The sequence below is a fragment of the Brienomyrus brachyistius genome, chromosome 21 (assembly GCF_023856365.1).
Source record: "Brienomyrus brachyistius isolate T26 chromosome 21, BBRACH_0.4, whole genome shotgun sequence".
Taxonomy (NCBI): Eukaryota; Metazoa; Chordata; class Actinopteri; order Osteoglossiformes; family Mormyridae; genus Brienomyrus; species Brienomyrus brachyistius.
The window spans coordinates 140,124-160,390 of NC_064553.1; the positions used below are offsets into that span (position 1 = coordinate 140,124).

Here is a 20,267-nt window from a genome sequence, read left to right on the forward strand (position 1 = left end):
TGCTTCCTGAGACTCTAATATGAAAAGCATTTTTAAATAAATTATACGAAAGTCCTTATTGGTAAATGCTAATTGACACATTTTTACAATTTTTGGCAACCAGTGAGTTCTATTGTTGTGGTTCCCGTTCTTTATATTGGTGTTATATTGGTATTGATTTCCATATATTACAATCAGGACATACACATTATTGGAAACTTATGGGATAATGGCGTTAAGAAGTATCACAATTTCAATAAAACACTGCAATCCATTTTCTGGATAAGTGCGTATCTTTATTATGATAGCTGAATGAATATTACATATTATAATGCAAAAATAAAAATATAGATATTGAACCACTTCCTCTCACATCTTGGAAGGAAAAGAACGTAAAATACGGAAGCTGAGAAGACCGTGCTGGGTTGCTCATGCTCGTATCTTCTGCTCAGTGATTGGTGTGCGGAGTTCGATATGAGTAAGTCCCTGCATGACATTGCAGATGGATAGATAGCACGAAAACCCCCTGTAAAACATTTTTTTTTCAATTTTGCGGGGAACTGCCCCTATAAGAGCATTAAATTAGAGGATTCACTATCCACTATTTCTTGAAATGTGAACTGGAAATATTACGCATTTGTTTATTATTATATTTATTGAAAACATTTCTTTTCTTTTTTTTTTATAAATCTCAGTTCAAATTAACAATACATTGAACTTATTCGTGAACTATGACTCTTGTGCGTAATTATATACACGTACCTGTAAAAACAATCTTTGAAAAATACATAACGCTTGACCATACCTATATGAAAGGGTCATTCCCACATTTAAGTCAGAGTTAAAGAATTTTGATTTTGAAAGTACGTATTGTGTTGTGTGGAAATTCCATTTCCTTTCTTTTGTCTGATATTTTTATAAAATGTTATGAAAATCCAATGAAAACTAAATAGTCCAATGAAGTGGGAAAAACGTTTTTTTTTATAAATGGTTTTGCATGTTGCGCGTGTACAGTTAAATGTTAAATTCATTTTGTTGTAAATAAAGTTGGCTTTGAATATTGTTTGCTCTGCACGATAATGTGAGAGCAAGTTTGTTTTAAATAAAGTTTGGTTTGAATGTTGAGCGCTTGTAATCATGGCGTCCGCTGTTCTGAACAAGGTTGTTAATCTAGGGTCAGGGGTTTTATTATCTTCATTTTGCGCATCACTTTCGGTAAGGGTGCATACTATTCTATATTCTACTTTGTCTTTTTAAGATTTAACAGTGCTGGTGCAATTAAGCTAAGATGATCAGGACCAGCGACAATGTGTAAACGTCATTGAATTGTAAATTTAGCTTTTCTAGTTTTATCCACTACCCGCCTGCCGTATTCAGGTTTTGACAGTCATTGCATCACAGACACAGCGGTTATAGTTAAATATTTTATTACAGTTAGTGGACATTCTTAATGTTAGTTATGATAATTTTCATGTTGCGGATTGTATGAAAGCTGTGTTTTTTGTGGTGCAGAACTAGGATAACTTCCTAATAATGGAGGAGGGGGGTACTGTTTACATCTGTAAACCTAAGTGCAACGATTTATAAAAATATAAACTTGTCTAGGCGTTTAGGAGCCCAGTGTGTGCTGTGGAGCAGGTCAGAGGTTATTATGTAAACTGGAAAATGCTGCGGGATGTGAAGAGGAGAAAAATGGCCTTCGAGTATGCAGACGAACGGCTGCGTATTAATGCACTAAGAAAGAACACCATCCTCCCCAAGGAGCTGCAGGTACGGGTCCTTTCGGCCGACTGCCGCTAGGATCTAAATATTTCTGTACAGTCTCACTCAGTTGTCTTGGGAGAGTAACGCATCCTTATAAGTGTGTGTTTTCTGTTCTTATATCCACACATCCAAATCAACTATATTGCATCTAGCTGATTGTCCTTCATTTGCATGTAGGAAGTGGCAGATAAAGAGATTGCTGACCTGCCAAGGGACAGCTGTCCAGTGCGCATCCGCAATCGCTGTGTGATGACATCACGGCCCCGCGGCGTGAAGAAGAAGTGGCGTCTCAGCCGCATTGTTTTCCGTCACCTCAGTGACCATAACCAGATGTCTGGGATCCAGCGTGCCATGTGGTGACGTCTTTCCTTTGTAAAGAGACAGTGGACTAATTTGGGCTTGCAGGCCTCATTACAAGCAAAATGAATGTTTCACCCACGCTTGTGTTAATGTAATAAAAGTATGTATTGCTTGTTTATTATTTTTACATTTACTTAAATGTATACAGGCTGTTTTTATATGGCTGGATGATATAATGCAATATTAATACCAACATCGAATGCTATGCAGATGTGATTCTTGCATCACTAGTTAGCTAGATTAAGTGCAATGCTGGAAGGTGACACAAGTATGTTACAGACAACATGCATACATATGGTGCATAATGTATATAGTGCAATTATAATGTGCAAATAGATCTTCAAAGGTCTGTGCTGATGAGAAGGTAAACACTGAAGTGGTGCAGATGTTGCATCGTTGTTGATCAAAAAGCAGCAGAAACTGGGGGAGAAGCTGTTCTTCAAGTGGGTTATTTTAATGGTTAGTGATCTGAATCGTCTACCTAAGGGAAGCAGCTGAAACTGATCCCGATTAGGATGTGAGGGATCATGCATGATCCCTTTGCCACATTTAGTGGCGCATTGAATGTGTGGCTATTCAGCAGATGGCAGAGTACAGCAGAAATCTTTGAGACCTTGGCGACAATTCACTGGAGTCTGAATTAATCCACAATTGTAGAGAACTGCAGATGGAGATGCCCAGAAATGTGAAAGAATCTGTTACTGTAATTTGTTGACTCTTGATATGGAGTGGGGCCTTTGGTGTTCTGAGAGTGCCTGAAATCCACAGCATTCTCAAAGGTTCTGGATTAGTTGAGCTGGAGGTCACCGTCAGTGCCCCAGGTGACTACTTTGTGCACCACTATCTGTGTATCGTTGTTGTTAGAGGTGATGGCAATGACAGTATCCATCCATCCATTTTCCAAACCGCTAATCCTACTGGGTCATGGGGGGTCCGGAGCCTATCCCGGAAGCAATGGGCATGAGGCAGGGAACAACCCAAGATGGGGGGCCAACCCATCGCAGGGCACACTCACACACCATTCACTCACACATGCACACTGTTAGGTTGAAGAAACTGTTAGTAATCATTTGTTATCATTTCTGTATAATCAGCAATGAGTGTAAATATGTATATACATTATTTTGTTTTCCTTTACCTTCATACTTTAGATTATATTAGTTTACACGTATCCTGAGCACGTGTTTAAATAGTTGTCCACCTGAGTAAAACCAGAACTTCTTCTTACTCTCACAGTCCTTTCTTTGTTCTCACTCCAAGACCCCTGCCCCCCATTGACTATAAATAAAGGTGCCAAGGGGAACCACCCTTTGTAACACATTCCTTTGTAGCCTAGCATGCAGAGAGTGTGGTTACCCTTGTGCAAGTAAAACTCTAAGTGTGTTGTCTCGTAATTAATAGTGTGTACAGAGTTGGAGTGGAAAGCCTGTCGCTTTCTCCAACATATACTGTATTGTAGTTTGGTCCTGTGTGCAGAGTTGGAGTGGAAAGCCTGACGCTTTCTCCAACACACACCTATGGGCAATTTAGCAACTCCAATTAGCCTGAGCATGTTTTTGGACTGTGGGGGGAAACCGGAGTACACAGACGACATGGGGAGAACATGCAAACTCCACACAAAAAAAAATTTATTTGTGTATGGTGCATTATCACGACATTACATTGTTCAAAGCACTTTACAGCATCCGCACCCAAAGCCCCCAGTGAACAAACCAAAGGTGACAGTGGCAAGGAAAAACTCCCAAGGAAGAAACCTTGGGAGGGACCAGACTCAAAGGGGGAGCCCATCCTCCAAGAGCTGGCAGGGATAAAAAACACACATGTAACCCAGGCGGAGACTCAAACCCGGGTCCCAGAGGTATGAGGCAACTATGCTAACCACTGCCCCACCATGCCACCCCTGCAATGACAGTATCATCTTCATATTTGACATTTTTTATAGAGCTACCATGTGATGTTAGCCCATTTATGAACTATCAAACTACTTTTTAAAACTTCTATGCAAAAAAAGCACACATTTAAGAAGCCTCTTCCTAAATTCACCCAGCTGTCAGGCTACATGGGACATGATCTAAATTTACATTGTTCCTACCTCCAGCCTACAGACAGGACAATTCTTCAGGTGCTCTTTTTTGTATATATAACCTAATCTAGCTGTCTAATGTGTCGAAGAGTACATTTAAGAACCAAACTTCATGAGTAAAGTGAAGTTCTGATGCATCCGATATAGTATGGAATTACAATCTGTGTCCATTCTGGAGATTTTAAAAAATACAAATTATAATTCCTAACAAAACTTTAATTATTGTTTTAATAATTGTTGTTCCTTTAATCCACTTGTTATGAAATATTAGAATAATGTTTTTCTGAATATTCGTAGAACTCAAATAACAGAATGTGTATTTCTGATCTAGATGGGTGGATTAGCAGTAGTCTGACGTAGCAGGAGAAGTCTAACGGTCTCCTTAGATGAGGTTGTCTCTTCAGAGGGTTTTATGAAGAAGTTTCCCACAGACAATTTTCAGAGTGGATTTTATTTTGAAACCAAACCCCCGGAAGTCTTCCTCGTTTCTAGAACATGCTGCTGGACCTTGTGCCCGTTCGGCACTTCCGGGCTTCGCTTCGTCTTATTGACGGTGCTGGCGGCGGCTTGTTTGGTAACTGCAAGTCTGTTTCATACCGTCAAGATGGATATTGGCGAACAGGCAAGTATCTAACATGTGCTGACATCGCCAGATTACATAAAGTGGCTGCTGTAGGAAGCGCGTCATAATTTGGCTCGGCAAAACGCTGAATTTAATGATTATGGTTAAATATCTGTTTATGGTTCTGTATTAAAATTAGCTAATGCTTTGTTCGTCAGGTTAGGTTAAGCGAGGGACTGGGTAAAGGTCCGGTCCAGGTCCCTGATTGTTTAGTCTAGGTAGGTGAGTAAAAGCTGTGTATCGATATCAGTCACTGTCATTCCTCTTAGATCACCGAGCTAGAGAGCGACCTCCGGGAGATAAAATGTGTCATAGAGAAATGCGAACGAAAGCGTGTCCGGGACGCCCTGGCCCAGGAGCAAAAGAAAATCCGAGAGGAGATTGCTGACAAACGGCGGGAGGCAGAGAAGCGAGTGCCTGCGCCGGCGGCGGCGATGAGCGGAGCCTCCAATAAGGCCTATACCGTCAAGATCAATAACTACGGTATTTTTTAATATTAATTGTACAGTAACTGGCCACCTACCTATCTATTTTTCTGGGGTGACATGAACCCAACCCCGCAAAGTCAGTAAATATGGTGTATTCAGTGCTGCTATAGTAACCTTCAACTTAGCCATTTATGTACGTAGGACATTACATAGGGATCTTGGGGTGCTCATTTAAAGAGGCTTCCTACGAATGAAACATTATGTGCGAACATGTGTACGAAGATTTGGGGATCTATAAAGGAACAATATAAATACTACATACCCTGAAGAACTTGGGACATTCACGAATGGTAGAGCTGTCCTAGCTACGTAGCGACTTTCAGATAGAAACTTCGGGATTAATTATGTCTGTTTCTATCTATCTATATATTCGTCTGTCCGAAGTCGCGATGAAGGAAGGGACAGATCAGCAGCCACAGCATCTTTTAAAAGAGGAGATACTGTGGTTAAACAAGGTAAAAAGATGTTGCCTGTGGAGCGGTACTTTTTGCAGATTAAAGTTCGACGAGGTCTTTTTGGTGAATATGTTTTTCTTTTTTTAACTCCGTTCACGAATTTTTTTGTTGTTGAGTGTCCGTTTTCATTTCGGTTTCAGTTCACGGAACGACACTGGTCCCAGTCCAACGTGCGCCAACGCACACATTGGCATCATTAATCAACACAGAATACGTCCAGATTTTAGCCAAACCATTTTCACAGACACGTATTCAATGGAGACGCTAAGCCAACAGGAAGGTAGTGTGTGTTAAGCAGCTATAAGGACAAAAGATATTAAAAAGCTCAACGTTCTAACGCTGATTTAATAAACATGAGCAGACTTGGGATCCGCAATAGCGCCTGTGATTTTCCTCGTCATTCGATCATGCGAAACAGTGCCGCTATTATGTCATCGCAGTCTGCACAGTGGAAACAACCCTCTTGTTTTGTGATAATTGGAACTACTCTCATAATTACGTAGTCGCATTAAACTAAAACACTTGTTATAATTCATTGAAGCGTTTAAAATAAAAAAAATGTTTTAAAACATTGATGTCGACGCATTTTTAGCATCCACGTCATCGAGCACGTCGGCTAATTGCGGCAGCCCAAACACGAAGGTTCCCTAGTGCAAATATACAGGGCAATTACAATGCAATCTGCGGCAATGTCCGTCTTTAGTGATGTCATTTTCTACTGACTACACAGAAAGCAGTTTCATTCCTATATCAACATTTTTCCTTGACTGCTATTTCCATGTACTATTCACAGGAGATCCGGTAGCTATTAACCACACTGATTCAACGGATTTTAAATGCAGCCTTTGTTTATTTTGTTTGTTTTTATCATATCTGTCTTTGTTCGGCTTGTTGAGCTGACTGCGTTAACAGCGGCAGCCACGTTTATTTTGGTCTGACATATCGGCGTAGGTGCTACCAGATAAAATCATTTGGCATTCCTCTACTTTGGACATTATAAAGTCTTCCCTCCAAAATTCCTAGAAATTCCTTTTTTTGTTATTGTTTTGGCCATTCCCTCTGACATAGTATTGCAGGTGTAGGACGTGCCCGTTCATGTGCACGTGGCTAATTTGCGTTGCCAATGTAGGGTAATTAGTGGGTGGGAATGGGGTGTCCCGTAAGCGCGCACGTGCGCTAATGTTTCTTCGATATGTGGGATTTATAACCTGTACTATGCGCATCACGGTTTATGCAGGATTTCATAAATCTGACTTTTATTTTTCTTTTAAAAAATCGTTTTCATTTCATTTTTCATAACAATGTACATTATTTTAATAAATGAGCCCCCAAGATACTGACGCAAAAACGTGCCTGCATAATGCTTACAGCATTTGCCATTTTTATTAAAATAAAGTGCAATATTAAAATTGGTAGTGTTTTATGTCCCCTTCTACCCTACTAATTTAGACTTTAGACTAGAAAGTAATGTTTTCTACAAAATGTGGATATACTCAGTTGTATTGTTTCCCAGTTCTGGAGTAAATTGCAAGGTGCTGAAAGTCATTAGGGAAAGTTCTTGATGGTATTGTCTAGACTGTGTGTGAAATATTATGGAAATTCATTTGTTTCTAGAAATAAGCCAGAAGAATGTTTGCAGCTTTTAGATTTGATAATCATTTTGTATTTACTTTTTGCTGTGCAGGATGGGACCAGTCGGATAATTTTGTAAAAATCTACATAACCCTAAAAGGAGTCCATAAATTAGCACCTGAAAATGTGGAAACTAGTTTTACTGAAAGGTAATGTCAGAGATCACTGCAGGTTACATTAGCATTTTATGGTCTTTGTTTTAAGTTATGAATTATGTTTCTTCATGCAAGATGTTTCTTCAAAAGTTTATGAAGATGCCCTCTCCCTCCTGCATACACACACATTGAGGGACTTGATCATCTGATGGTACAGTGACTTGCACACACACATTGAGGGACTTGATCGTCTGATGGTACAGTGACTTGCACACACACATTGAGGGACTTGATCGTCTGATGGTACAGTGACTTGCACACACACATTGAGGGACTTGATCATCTGATGGTACAGTGACTTGCACACACACATTGAGGGACTTGATCGTCTGATGGTACAGTGACTTGCACACACACATTGAGGGACTTGATCGTCTGATGGTACAGTGACTTGCACACACACATTGAGGGACTTGATCGTCTGATGGTACAGTGACTTGCACACACACATTGAGGGACTTGATCGTCTGATGGTACAGTGACTTGCACACACACATTGAGGGACTTGATCATCTGATGGTACAGTGACTTGCACACACACATTGAGGGACTTGATCGTCTGATGGTACAGTGACTTGCACACACACATTGAGGGACTTGATCGTCTGATGGTACAGTGACTTGCACACACACATTGAGGGACTTGATCGTCTGATGGTACAGTGACTTGCACACACACATTGAGGGACTTGATCGTCTGATGGTACAGTGACTTGCACACACACATTGAGGGACTTGATCGTCTGATGGTACAGTGACTTGCACACACACATTGAGGGACTTGATCGTCTGATGGTACAGTGACTTGCACACACACATTGAGGGACTTGATTGTCTGATGGTATCTCTCTGGTATAGGGAAAGAATGGCTTGGCAAGGCAGAATAGACAAAGAATTTACAAACAAGCATCAATAAAATTATCAGTTATCAGTGTAACAGTTGCTTTTTTATCCTTGAACATTGTTATTGCATAGTGAGTAAGAAAGTCCACGTGGTTATATAATTAAATTGATTTTGTCTTGCAGATCCTTTGAGCTGCTTGTTAAGGACCTTGATGGGAAGAACCATCAAATGACCATTAACAATCTTCTTTGTACTATAAATGTTACGGAAAGCTGCAGGAAGGTCAGCACTGGGCTCATGGAATCGTACAGAAATGGTTTGGTTTCATATAACTGCATGGCAGGGCAGACTACCCCCTCGTGCCTGGTTTATATCTGGTTTATGTCTTGCAGATAAAAACGGACATGGTGTTGGTTATGTGCAAAAAGAAGATGCAGAAGAGGTGGGAGTGTTTGACCCAGGTGGAAAAGCAGACCAAAGATAAAGAGTGAGTGAACCAAGCCTGGCATTGGTCTATGGTTCATTACTCGGTGCTCCTGCAAGCTTGCCAAACAGAAGCTGTGGCCTCTGTAGCTGTTACTGTCATTTGCTTAATCGCACACTATAGGCATTTCAAATGTCACCGGTTCTCCACACACAAAGCAGGGGTGCATCCATTGATAATGTCTGTCCATCTTCTAACTACTTATTCTGCTCAGGACCAGGGGGGATTGAAGACTCTCCCAGGCTGCATTGGCCCCAAGTTAGGCATGGGATGCCAGTTCATTGTAGGGCAGATTTTCAGACATGGAAAAATAAATGAGAAAAACTCACCTACTGTAACTATATTTTTGGACTGCAGAATGAAATCTAGAGAAACAGGAGGAGAACATGCAAGCTCTGTGTACATCTAGGGGCAAGAATCATGCCCGTAACCCTTGAGATGTGAGGCTGCACTGCTGCTTGCTGAAGCACACTGCCACCCATCCATGATCCGCATTATAACAAATCATTTGGTCAGGAAGCCAAACTGATGAGGTTTTTCTTGCAATAGGTGTAGCTTAACGCCTGAGGTGGGACCGACCTATTATTACATTTTAATGGAGTAAAAGGTCCAAATGTCTTTTTATGCAGGTGCAAGATGTTTTATTCTATTGCTGAAGGGCGTTGCTGATTTTGACAGGAAGCCCAGCTATGATGAGAATGCAGATCCTGGCGAGGGCCTCATGAACATGCTGAAGAAGATCTATTCGGAGGGCGATGATGAGATGAAACGTACCATCAACAAGGCCTGGACTGAGTCCCAGGAGAAGAAGCTGAAAGGGGAGGCCATGGACTTCTGAGCCACCAAAGGGTGCGGTGTCTCGCCCTTCTACTGTTACGTGGGGAAGTAATGCGGCTGACCTGCCATGGGTCTGGTGCTTTACTGGGAAAACTGCTCCGTCTGTGTACTTCAAAAATGACAGTATGTGTGAAGTGACATAACTGTAGTTACTGAAATGTAGTTAGACAATTATGTTAATACGTTTGATTTTGTACTCAGTATGTTAATTGGAAAAAACATGATTGGAATGTTTGGAACAAATAAACCTCGTATGGAAAACACTGTAGTAATGCCACCCTGTGTGTGTGCATGCATGAAAACATGGGGAGGGATTTATGAAAACTGAAAATGTGCTGGTGAGAGCTGATTCTCATTTATGGTAGGAGTTCATTGTAGAAGCAGTGTTTATGCTCTTAATGGTGAGCTGGCACAATGTGGTTGTTTGGGACTAATAATGTTTGTTTTACCAGTTCAAATCATTAATAACTAATTAATAAATTAATAACTTTCCTTGCATACATTCTTAAATACGTCATCAATGTCAAATAAACACATGTACAGACACACACACACAGCCACAAACACAAATTAATCACACAGTTTTCTGTGATTAATCTAGATTAATCACAGCTAAAATTCAAATGCATATAAATGTACACACAACTACTAATTAGAGGACTGATTGGCTGAAAAGTCCACACACCTGGGTGTGTGTGTGTGTGTGTGTGTGTGTGTGTGTGTGTGTGTGTGTGTGTGTGTGTGTGTGTGTCGGCACGCGTGATAAGAACCTGTCATTTTAATGTGACCGCCTTTTCAGTCAGAAGGGGAAACTTGGTTGTATAAAAATGTGTGACTACAATCAAAACACTAAAAATACCAAAAGTCTTGTAATTTGGTTACTTACTGCTAAGGTTAGGGCTGGGTGTGGCTTAAGGTTCTCATTGCTGGGATTAGGGTTTTTCCCATAGAAATGAATGCAACCATTATCAGTATTACACACACATATAATATACAGCCGTAGAAAAAATTAAGAGACCAAAGCACAATTTCATATTTCGCTCATTTCTCAATTTATGGGTAATTGTCCGTGAGTAATATACAGTCAGTACATAAATATTGGAACATCAACACAATTCTCATCTTTTTGGCTCTATACACCACCACAATGGATTTGAAATGAAATGAACAAAATGTGCTTTATCTGCAGGCTTTCAGCTTAAAATAGAGGGTATTTACATACAAATCAGGTGAACGGTGTACGAATTACAGCAGTTTGTATATGTGTCTCCCACTTTTTAAGGGACCAAAAGTAATGGGACAAATTAACAATCATAAATCAAACTTTTTAATACTTGGTTGCAAATCCTTTGCAGTCAATTACAGCCTGAAGTCTGGAATGCACAGACATCATCAAACGCTGGGTTACATCCCTAGTGATGCTCTGCCAGGCCTCTACTGCAGCTGTCTTCAGTTCCTGCTTCTTCTTGGGGCATTTCCCCTTCAGTTTTGTCTTTAGCAAGTGAAATGCACACTCAATCGGATTCAGGTCAGGTGATTGACTTGGCCATTGCATAACATTCCACTTCTTTGCCTTAAAAAACTCTTTGGTTGCTTTCGCAGTATGCTTCATGTCATTGTCCATCTGCACTATGAAGCACCGTCCAATGAGTTCTGAAGCATTTGGCTGAATATGAGCAGATAATATTGCCCGAAACACTTCAGAATTCATCCTGCTGCTTTTGTCAGCAGGCACATCATCAATAAATACAAGGGAACCAGTTCCAGTGGCAGCCATACATGCCCACGCCATGACACTACCACCACCATGCTTCACTGATGATGTGGTATGTTATGGATCATGAGCAGTTCCTTTCCTTCTCCATACTCTTCTCTTCCCATCACTCTGGTACAAGTTGATCTTTGTCTCATCTGTCCATAGGATGTTGTTCCAGAACTGTAAAGGCTTTTTTAGATGTTGTTTGGCAAACTCTATTCTGGCCTTCCTGTTTTTGAGGCTCACCAATGGTTTACATCTTGTGTTGAACCCTCTGTATGCACTCTGGTGAAGTTTTCTCTTGATTGTTGGCCTTACCTACCTCCTGCAGAGTGTTTTTGATCTGACCAACTGTTTTGAAGGGGTTTTTCTTCACCAGGGAAAGATTTCTTCAGCCATCCATCACAGTTGTTTTCCGTGGTCTTCCCAGTCTTTTGGTGTTGCTGAGCTTACCGGTGTGGTCTTTCTTTTTAAGAATGTTCCAAACAGTTGATTTGGCTACACCTAATGTATTTGCTCTCTCTCTGATGGGTTTGTTTTTATTTTTCAGCCGAATGATGGCTTGCTTCACTGATAGGGACAGCTCTTTGGATCTCATATTGAGAGTTGACAGCAACAGATTCCAAATGCAAATAGCACACTTGAAATGAACTCTAGACCTTTTATCTGCTCCTTGTAAATTAGATAATGAGGGAATGACACACACCTGCCCATGGAACAGCCAATTGTCCCATTACTTTTGGTCCCTTAAAAAGTGGGTGGCACATATACAAACTGCTGTAATTCCTACACCGTTCACCTGATTTGTATGTAAATACCCTCAAATTAAAGCTGAAAGTCTGCAGTTAAAGCACATCTTGTTCATTTCATTTCAAATCCATTGTGGTGGTGTATAGAGCCAAAAAGATTAGAATTGTGTCGATGTCCCAATGTTTATGGACCTGACTATATTTTTTGCCAATTGCAGCTCTTCCCTCTTTCTCATTAATGAAGGGCTCCTTCCCAGCTTCATGGGACTCCAGTCCTGCTTCTAGGAGCCTGATACACACTGTCCTAGCAGTGCGCTTCACACCTGCACTTAATGTTTCCCATTCCTTTGGAAGGTCACTTGATGTCATCCTCTGATTCATGAGAAACTGTCAGGTAAGTTGACGGTCATTTCTGCCATTACTTCCACCCTCTCCCTGGCTGGTTTCTGGTTGTTCCCAGTGTCTTCTTTTTCACCTTTAAAAATGAAGATTTTTTTCCACAGAGCTGTATGTATCCCTTCACAGCCAGTTAACATTTCTGTCGACACTCTTATCAAATAGTATCGAATTGTCGCGGCACATAACACTAGAGGGCGCATAGCACTCGTGGAAATACGGAAATTTACTGCATTGTTATGTAAACATGATAATCAAGGCTTTTTATTTGTCACTGTGCAAGTGTATTTCACAAGTACAACGACATTTACCAAGTGCGTCCGTGATGGGCATTAATAACACACATACGTTCCTACATTATCTACTTAGTATCAAGCAAATGCTGTGGAAACATAGGCATAGGGATATATCTTTGTGGAAACTGAGAAATATTTCAGTAAATAAGCTCTGTACTTATTGCACTATTGAGAGTTAACCTTCTAAACATATGATATATACAGAATTGGGCTGTAGAACTGTGTTTTTGATTAAAAAAAATAGTAAATACGTATCTCTGCATGACATGTGCTTTTAAAACACTTGTAAAAAGATTTTTTTATAGTCGGAGTGAAAGCCATTTCATTGTTTCCATACACCCTCGCTTGTGGCACGAATTTCCGATATGATAACACAATTCATTCAGCACTCAGTGGTTGAGATATGATTGGCTGTGGTCGCCCGGCCGCCCTCTGGCGTCACTGGGGGCTCCGTGCTGTCTCAGGAATCCCCGGTTCGACCGCCATTTCTGCCTGTGTGCCGGAGGGTATGTAAGGACTGGATGCGCTGCTCGCCATCCATTCCTGTTTTTCTTTTGCGGCGATATGGTTTAGCGCCCGTGCCGCTAAACCATGGATGCAGCTTTATGCCCCTGTTGCCATCGGCGGATTCGGAATCCGAACCGGGTCAAAGCGGATCAAATGAGACCGGAACCGGGCCAGATGGTGACTGACGCCAGAACCGGAAGATCTTACCGCAGAGGAAAGCTTTTGGGAAAGGTACCCACCACCCCGTCTGGGCTGGGCGATCGGACGTTCACCTCGAATGGGGATCATTTGATTCACGTCCGCTTCCGTTAACGTGGATCCACATGGACGTGATGATCAGAGAACCTGTAACCAGAAGTTAAAGCCTACAGGCTGCGGGCACATGGTTCGATGCAGGTTCTCCGGTGCGGCAGCCGCCCCCTTGTTCACGCTGTTAATCTGCTGACATTTCACTGCGCTTTTCGCCAGCTGTGTGCTTTATTTTGCAGCTTTTCCCAATTCTAGAGAACCATATAGCTGATGTTTAGGCGTTATTTTTGCCGGAATCGTCGAAATGTGTACTGGTATATAGATTTGTAGTACCAGTGCCTTGGTAATTTAGAACAATCATATATTGATAGTTTGTGCCAAATACTTACAGACGAGAGAAGTTTATTCAATAGTTCCTAACACATTTTGATTTTTAGGGTGGGTTTGCCAGGTGTTATGAAATGACAGACCTTGCCACCAACAAGTCCTATGCCGTGAAGGTGATTCCCCAAGGCAAAGCCTTAAAAGCTCAGCATCGCGACAAGGTGTGTGATATGAATTGCGCTTCATTTCAGGCATAGGCGATTGTATCTAGGGTGCAATTGTATGGGAGGTATTTCCCGAAAAAAGAAAGTGAATTATCAAATAGAAATACAATCTTCACATAATCTCCACCTTTTAGTAAGTTATATTTGAAAATGTAACCTGTGGTAATCATATCAATGTGTAATATTTTTTTGTACATTTATTTATCATTTAAGCTTACCTAGTTGCTTTATCATTTAAGCCTACCCCCCCCCCCCTGAGTTCTGTTGGCTCCTTGGCCGTTTACCTGCATTTTCCTTTAACGTTGGGAGGTAATGTGTTAAATCTCTCTTAGATTCTGAATGAAATTGATCTTCACAAAAACCTGCATCACAAGCACATAGTGAAGTTCTTACACAATTTTGAGGACCAGGACTACATTTACATCTTCATGGAACTGTGCAGTAGGAAGGTACGTCCAGTTTTCTCCAGCCTTTGCAGACACTTACTGCATGTTAAGGGTCTGACACGGGTTGTCTCCATTTCTAGTCGCTGGCACACATCTGGAAAACTCGACGCACGCTTACTGACCCAGAAGTGCGGTATTACCTTCGACAGATCATATCGGGGTTGAAATACCTCCATAAAAAAGGAATTCTCCACCGAGACATCAAGTTAGGTTTGTTTGCATGCTTTGTTTAATCCTTTGTATATTAATGTAGGTATTTGTCCAGGCATCCCCAGTGCTCGTGTTTCATGTGGATTTCTGTGTAGTGATAACGTTGCAGTTTGTTAATGTTTCCAGTTATTAAGTGTGGGTTGAGTGTAGACTTCATGCAAAGCCATTGGTTTTTCAGGCAATTTATTTGTGAATGAGAACATGGAGCTGAGGGTGGGTGACTTTGGATTGGCGGCCAAGCTGGAGCCAGCAGGACATCGGAAAAAGTAGGTGCTTTTTGAGGCTTTCAAATGGCTTCTACATGAAGATAAAGCAGGTGTGTGTCTGTTTACATCTCCTTTTGTGTGTGTTGTAGAACAATTTGTGGAACCCCAAACTATATTGCCCCGGAAGTGCTGAACAGGCAAGGCCATGGACCCGAATCAGACGTCTGGGCACTGGGCTGTGTCATGTATGTATTTTTCCTACCATTGCCATGCTTAACGATTAAAATGAAAACCGAAAGCTTTCAGAAAAATTCCATTTTAAATGGGACTGATAAATATTACGGGACGCTCGATGGGAATCGGGCGTCCTTTCCCTGGATGGGAATCGGGCGTCCTTTCCCTGGATGGGAATCGGGCGTCCTTTCCCTGGATGGGAATCGGGCGTCCTTTCCCTGGATGGGAATCGGGCGTCCTTTCCCTGGATGGGAATCGGGCGTCCTTTCCCTGGATGGGAATCGGGCGTCCTTTCCCTGGATGGGAAGCGGGCGTCCTTTCCCTGGATGGGAAGCGGGCGTCCTTTCCCTGGATGGGAAGCGGGCGTCCTTTCCCTGGATGGGAAGCGGGCGTCCTTTCCCTGGATGGGAAGCGGGCGTCCTTTCCCTGGATGGGAAGCGGGCGTCCTTTCCCTGGATGGGAAGCGGGCGTCCTTTCCCTGGATGGGAATCGGGCGTCCTTTCCCTGGATGGGAATCGGGCGTCCTTTCCCTGGATGGGAAGCGGGCGTCCTTTCCCTGGATGGGAAGCGGGCGTCCTTTCCCTGGATGGGAAGCGGGCGTCCTTTCCCTGGATGGGAAGCGGGCGTCCTTTCCCTGGATGGGAATCGGGCGTCCTTTCCCTCGATGGGAAGCGGGCGTCCTTTCCCTCGATGGGAAGCGGGCGTCCTTTCCCTCGATGGGAAGCGGGCGTCCTTTCCCTGGATGGGAAGCGGGCGTCCTTTCCCTGGATGGGAAGCGGGCGTCCTTTCCCTGGATGGGTATCGGGCGTCCTTTCCCTCGATGGGAATCGGGCGTCCTTTCCCTCGATGGGAATCGGGCGTCCTTTCCCTCGATGGGAAGCGGGCGTCCTTTCCCTCGATGGGAAGCGGGCGTCCTTTCCCTTCTTTCATTCTGTTCCATGATTTCATGCTTATATCATACTCTTGCTTCTCTCTGCCACAGGCATGTATGGGCACCATTCCATCTTGTGTTTTACTTCACATGTAGATGAAAAACAAATGTTGCTTTTCTCGCACAGGTACACATTGCTGGTTGGTAATCCACCCTTTGAGACCCAGGATTTGCAGGAGACCTATAAGTGTATCAAGGATGTAAAGTACACACTCCCTACGACCCTTTCTTCAGCGGCTCAGAAGCTGATTTCTGGGATTTTGCAGAAAAATCCGTGTGATCGCCTCACTCTAGACCAGATCCTGCGTCATGAGTTCTTTACTAAGGTAAGAACATGTAAAAGGTTTCAGTGCAGAATATTTGCTTGTGACATTTACACTGCCTGCATAGTATTTTGTTTAACTGAAGTGAGTTACACCCCCTCCCTAGGGCTTCACCCCCAACACACTTCCCCCTAGTAGCTGTGTGACCCTGCCAAAGCTCAAAGCTCCAAGTCCAGTGAAGACATTCTTCACCAAGGTGGCCAAGAGTCTGTTTCAGAAGAAGCGGTTAAAAGGTAAGCTTGTTCAGCGCAGACCCTCCAAATCTAGCATCTTTGTTCATTTGGTTCAAGTCCCTGGGCATCACCTCCTGTCTTGCAGCTGATAAGTCATCTTGCGAGGAGCGGGATGATATCTCCAAACATGTAACGTGCTTTGTCAAAAGCTCCATCGGCCGGCAGATGAGCTATAAAACAGTGAAGAAAAATAAGGTATGTACCTGTTATCCAAATTGTATTCAGGTGACACTCCCATGATACCCATGGTTTTTAATTTAACAGAACCGGTTTTTTTGACCTCCCCCCCCCCCCCACCACAGACCAGATCGCACAGTCTTCATAAGGTTATCAAAAGAGCATTGACTATCCAGGTACAGGAGTCAATGAAGTCCACTTCATCCAGTATTCAACAGGCCACAAACAGCCTTCTGAAAATCCAGGCAGAGGAGGAGTTGGGGAAATCCAATTCGGCCAGTGATCATCAGGTCGCACAAAGCCCACAGACCGTGCAAGCAGAGGAGTCGTCAAGGAAATGTAACTCGGCCAGTGATCATCAGGTCGCACACAGCCCTCAGACCATCCAGGCAGAGGAGTCGTCAAGGAAATGTAACTCGGCCAGTGATCATCAGGTCGCACACAGCCCTCAGACCATCCAGGCAGAGGAGGAGGCGAGGAAATCCAGCTCGGCCAGTGATCATCAGGTCGCACACAGCCCTCAGACCATCCAGGCAGAGGAGGAGGCGAGGAAATCCAGCTCGGCCAGTGATCATCAGGTCGCACACAGCCCTCAGACCATCCAGGCAGAGGAGGAGTCGAGGAAGTTCAGTGTTCATCAGGTCACAAACAGTCCATTGACCACCCAGACACAGAATGGGTCAAGGAAGTCAAGTTTGTCCTGTATTCATGAAGTCATGAACAGTGTTTTGAGCATCAAGGTGAAGCATAGGTCAAGAAAGTCAGGTGTATCCTGTGTGAATGGGGTTGCCAAGAGTCCGCTGACCACCCAGACAGAGGATGAGCCCCAGAAGTCCAGTCCCTTCAGAGGCACCATGCCAAAAGGTACTTAGCTTAGCTTGGATTCATAGTATTAATATATTGTGGCTTATCTTTGGTTTACTGGCCTCTTGGTTGATGTGTTGATCTTGCCATTCGATTCTCAGAATGTAACGTAATGCCTGTTGCCCGGTGAGCGATACTGTTATCCTGTGTTGCCTCTCTTGTAGCCTCTGAAGATGGCCTTACACCTGCCACCGTGGCACAGTTGGTCATTAAAGTTCTGCGTGACTGTTTGTCCTCGATGCCCACAGGTAACATTACAGACTAGAGTTTTTAATGCTTCTCTAACATGTTCTAAAGTTGTAATGGATTCTCTGAACTTTGTTGCCTTCCTTGATGTAAGGAATTGCCTTTCTTTTAGCGTCTGTAAATCCACCCTGCTTAATCGGGTCCCAATTTGTCTGGGTCACGAAGTGGGTTGATTATTCCAACAAGTATGGCTTTGGCTACCAGCTCTCCAACCAGGACATTGGTGTTTTGTTCAATGATGGGACTCACCTCAGTTTGTGTGACCAGCGCAAGTAAGACTAACCACTGTAAAAAGCCTTTGCAATACAGCAGTACCTCTGTCAAGACAGTGAGCATTTTTACTTCTTTTCTCTTCTGCAGGACTGTGTGCTACTACTTGACCAGCAACAAGAACTTCATTTTCCAGGCATGTGCTGTCCCGGCTCAGCTGCAGGCTCAGATGCAGGTTGTAGGGTACATGGCCAGATACATGGAGCAGAACCTCGTGGAGGTAAGTGGCTTCATTTTTGGTCAGAACGGTTTACTGGTCAGTTGGTTGATGTTGGTCTTTCCTTTACATCCTTCTTTCCCAACTCAGAATGTGGAATCTGATTTTACAGGGTGGCGATCTTCCTCGAATAGACCACACTCTTTCGTCACCCTTGCTGCTGCAGTGGGTCAAGACTGACCATGCGCTTGTCATGCTCTTCAATAACGGCACCGTGCAGGTGAGACTCTTACACTTGCATGTATTTTGAGTAATAAATGGCTTGGGTGTCTTAGGAAGTAAGTCTGTAAATATTCCCTTCTCTAGGTGAATTTCTACACTGACCACACCAAGATCATTTTGTGTAAGAGTTCTGATTCCTACATGTTGACCTACATCAGCCAGGAGCGTGTGCCGTATACATTCAGCCTGAGTGCACTCTCTGAGCTCGGCTGCTGTCCTGACCTGCGTCGCCGACTGAGCTATGTCGTCCAGCTGCTAAAGCACCACATCATCTCCTTGCACTGAACCTCTAAGTAACCTTGTATTACTTTCTGCTTCCATTGTGGAGCGTATCAGGCTCAGTGTTGGGTCTTGTGATTGGCTAGTGTCTGGCCTCATTGGACTGTGGAAAACGTATTCTTGCAATAGCACAGGGAGCGTCTGTCGCCCACACTGACATCCTTCAACGCAGGATTGCTCACAGTGACACCTGTGTGCCTCCCCAGTGACTGGCTTGGTGCAGAACAACCAGTTTTTTTTTTAATTTAAATATTTAATGAAGTTGAAATGTTACAAGTATTCAAGTTCACTAACTACAAAGGGTCTTCACATGACACAATTTGCACTGATTGTCTGTGACAAACCTTTTATCACAAGTTATATCAACATATTTTTTAACTATATATGCCGTTTTTCTATATATATATATATCTTGAGTGCCAGTTGTGTGTGTGTGTGTGTGGTCTGTTAATGTAATTCAGCCTTCATGCAATGAGGAATGAACATGGCAAAGGGTAACGTGCCTTCTGGAGAGAAACCTTGTCAGGACTGTGCAATAATAATCTGAATAGGAAATTGAAGTATTTCCATGTAACACCAACAGTGTGGTGTTTACGCTGCCTTGTAACAGGCATGACCACTTCACCACTAGAAATGTGTCATTTCAAAAATTGCAAAATGCTTTTCCTGCCCCACAGTAGTCCTTGTAAACTGTGACTGAGTGTTACACTATCAAATTGTCTTCAAATTCAGAGACATTTAAAGCCGTTCTCTTTACTAAATGGTGAATGTATTTATTTATTTACGTGTTTGTGTGTGCATTTCGTATGGTAACATGTTTGGTGTGATCACTTATGTGTTGCATTAAAATAAAGTTTTTTGAAAGTCTGATTGATCCTTTAAAAAAAATCAATAAACTGATCAAGATCAACACAAGCAGACAAACCCACATCTCTGTGACTTTTACACCCCTCCTTGTTGTACAGAAATCAAAGTCTTTGGCTACTGCTTTCCATTTAACACACTCTGTCAAAGGTGTCATCTCTCATAGCAGGGATATCTTTCTAATCATATGAACAAACTAGATTTAATGCATCGTCCTGTACAGTTCCAGACAAACTGCAGCCAATTCCAGGAAGCGTGGCGATAATTTTTATGAATTTTTGATTTAGATATTAAAACTTGAGTCAAGAAACTATTTTTGAAGGACGGTGGGCATCCAATTG

The 20,267-nt window shown here is 42.7% G+C and overlaps 3 protein-coding genes across 7 annotated transcripts; all 3 read left to right on the forward strand.

The window, feature by feature from the left end:
- The first annotated feature begins 1,056 nt into the window (after window positions 1-1,056).
- Window positions 1,057-2,308, forward strand: mrps14 (mitochondrial ribosomal protein S14). Its single transcript, XM_048989981.1, has 3 exons — window positions 1,057-1,194; window positions 1,585-1,749; window positions 1,921-2,308. Exons 1-3 carry the CDS (start codon window positions 1,117-1,119, stop codon window positions 2,101-2,103), a joined length of 426 nt encoding a protein of 141 aa, XP_048845938.1. The 5' UTR covers window positions 1,057-1,116; the 3' UTR covers window positions 2,104-2,308.
- Window positions 2,309-4,669: 2,361 nt separating this feature from the next.
- On the forward strand, window positions 4,670-9,964 carry LOC125716879 (calcyclin binding protein). Its single transcript, XM_048989688.1, has 6 exons — window positions 4,670-4,808; window positions 5,078-5,291; window positions 7,436-7,532; window positions 8,565-8,664; window positions 8,775-8,869; window positions 9,545-9,964. Exons 1-6 carry the CDS (start codon window positions 4,791-4,793, stop codon window positions 9,702-9,704), a joined length of 684 nt encoding a protein of 227 aa, XP_048845645.1. The 5' UTR covers window positions 4,670-4,790; the 3' UTR covers window positions 9,705-9,964.
- A 3,314-nt stretch (window positions 9,965-13,278) lies between these two features.
- On the forward strand, window positions 13,279-19,932 carry plk3 (polo-like kinase 3 (Drosophila)). 5 transcript variants are annotated; one of them, XM_048990003.1, is made up of 16 exons: window positions 13,279-13,638; window positions 14,094-14,201; window positions 14,537-14,653; window positions 14,731-14,860; window positions 15,039-15,126; window positions 15,216-15,311; window positions 16,359-16,557; window positions 16,661-16,787; window positions 16,873-16,982; window positions 17,090-17,326; window positions 17,399-17,828; window positions 17,993-18,076; window positions 18,187-18,346; window positions 18,435-18,564; window positions 18,674-18,781; window positions 18,868-19,932. In XM_048990003.1, the coding sequence occupies exons 1-16, from the start codon at window positions 13,492-13,494 to the stop codon at window positions 19,066-19,068; spliced, it is 2,472 nt and encodes an 823-aa protein (XP_048845960.1). In that variant the 5' UTR covers window positions 13,279-13,491; the 3' UTR covers window positions 19,069-19,932. The 5 variants fall into 5 exon arrangements, with proteins under 5 accessions (XP_048845960.1, XP_048845963.1, XP_048845962.1 ...); XM_048990006.1 differs by having other exon boundaries at window positions 17,090-17,254; XM_048990005.1 differs by having other exon boundaries at window positions 13,280-13,638; window positions 17,471-17,828.
- Window positions 19,933-20,267: the final 335 nt, after the last annotated feature.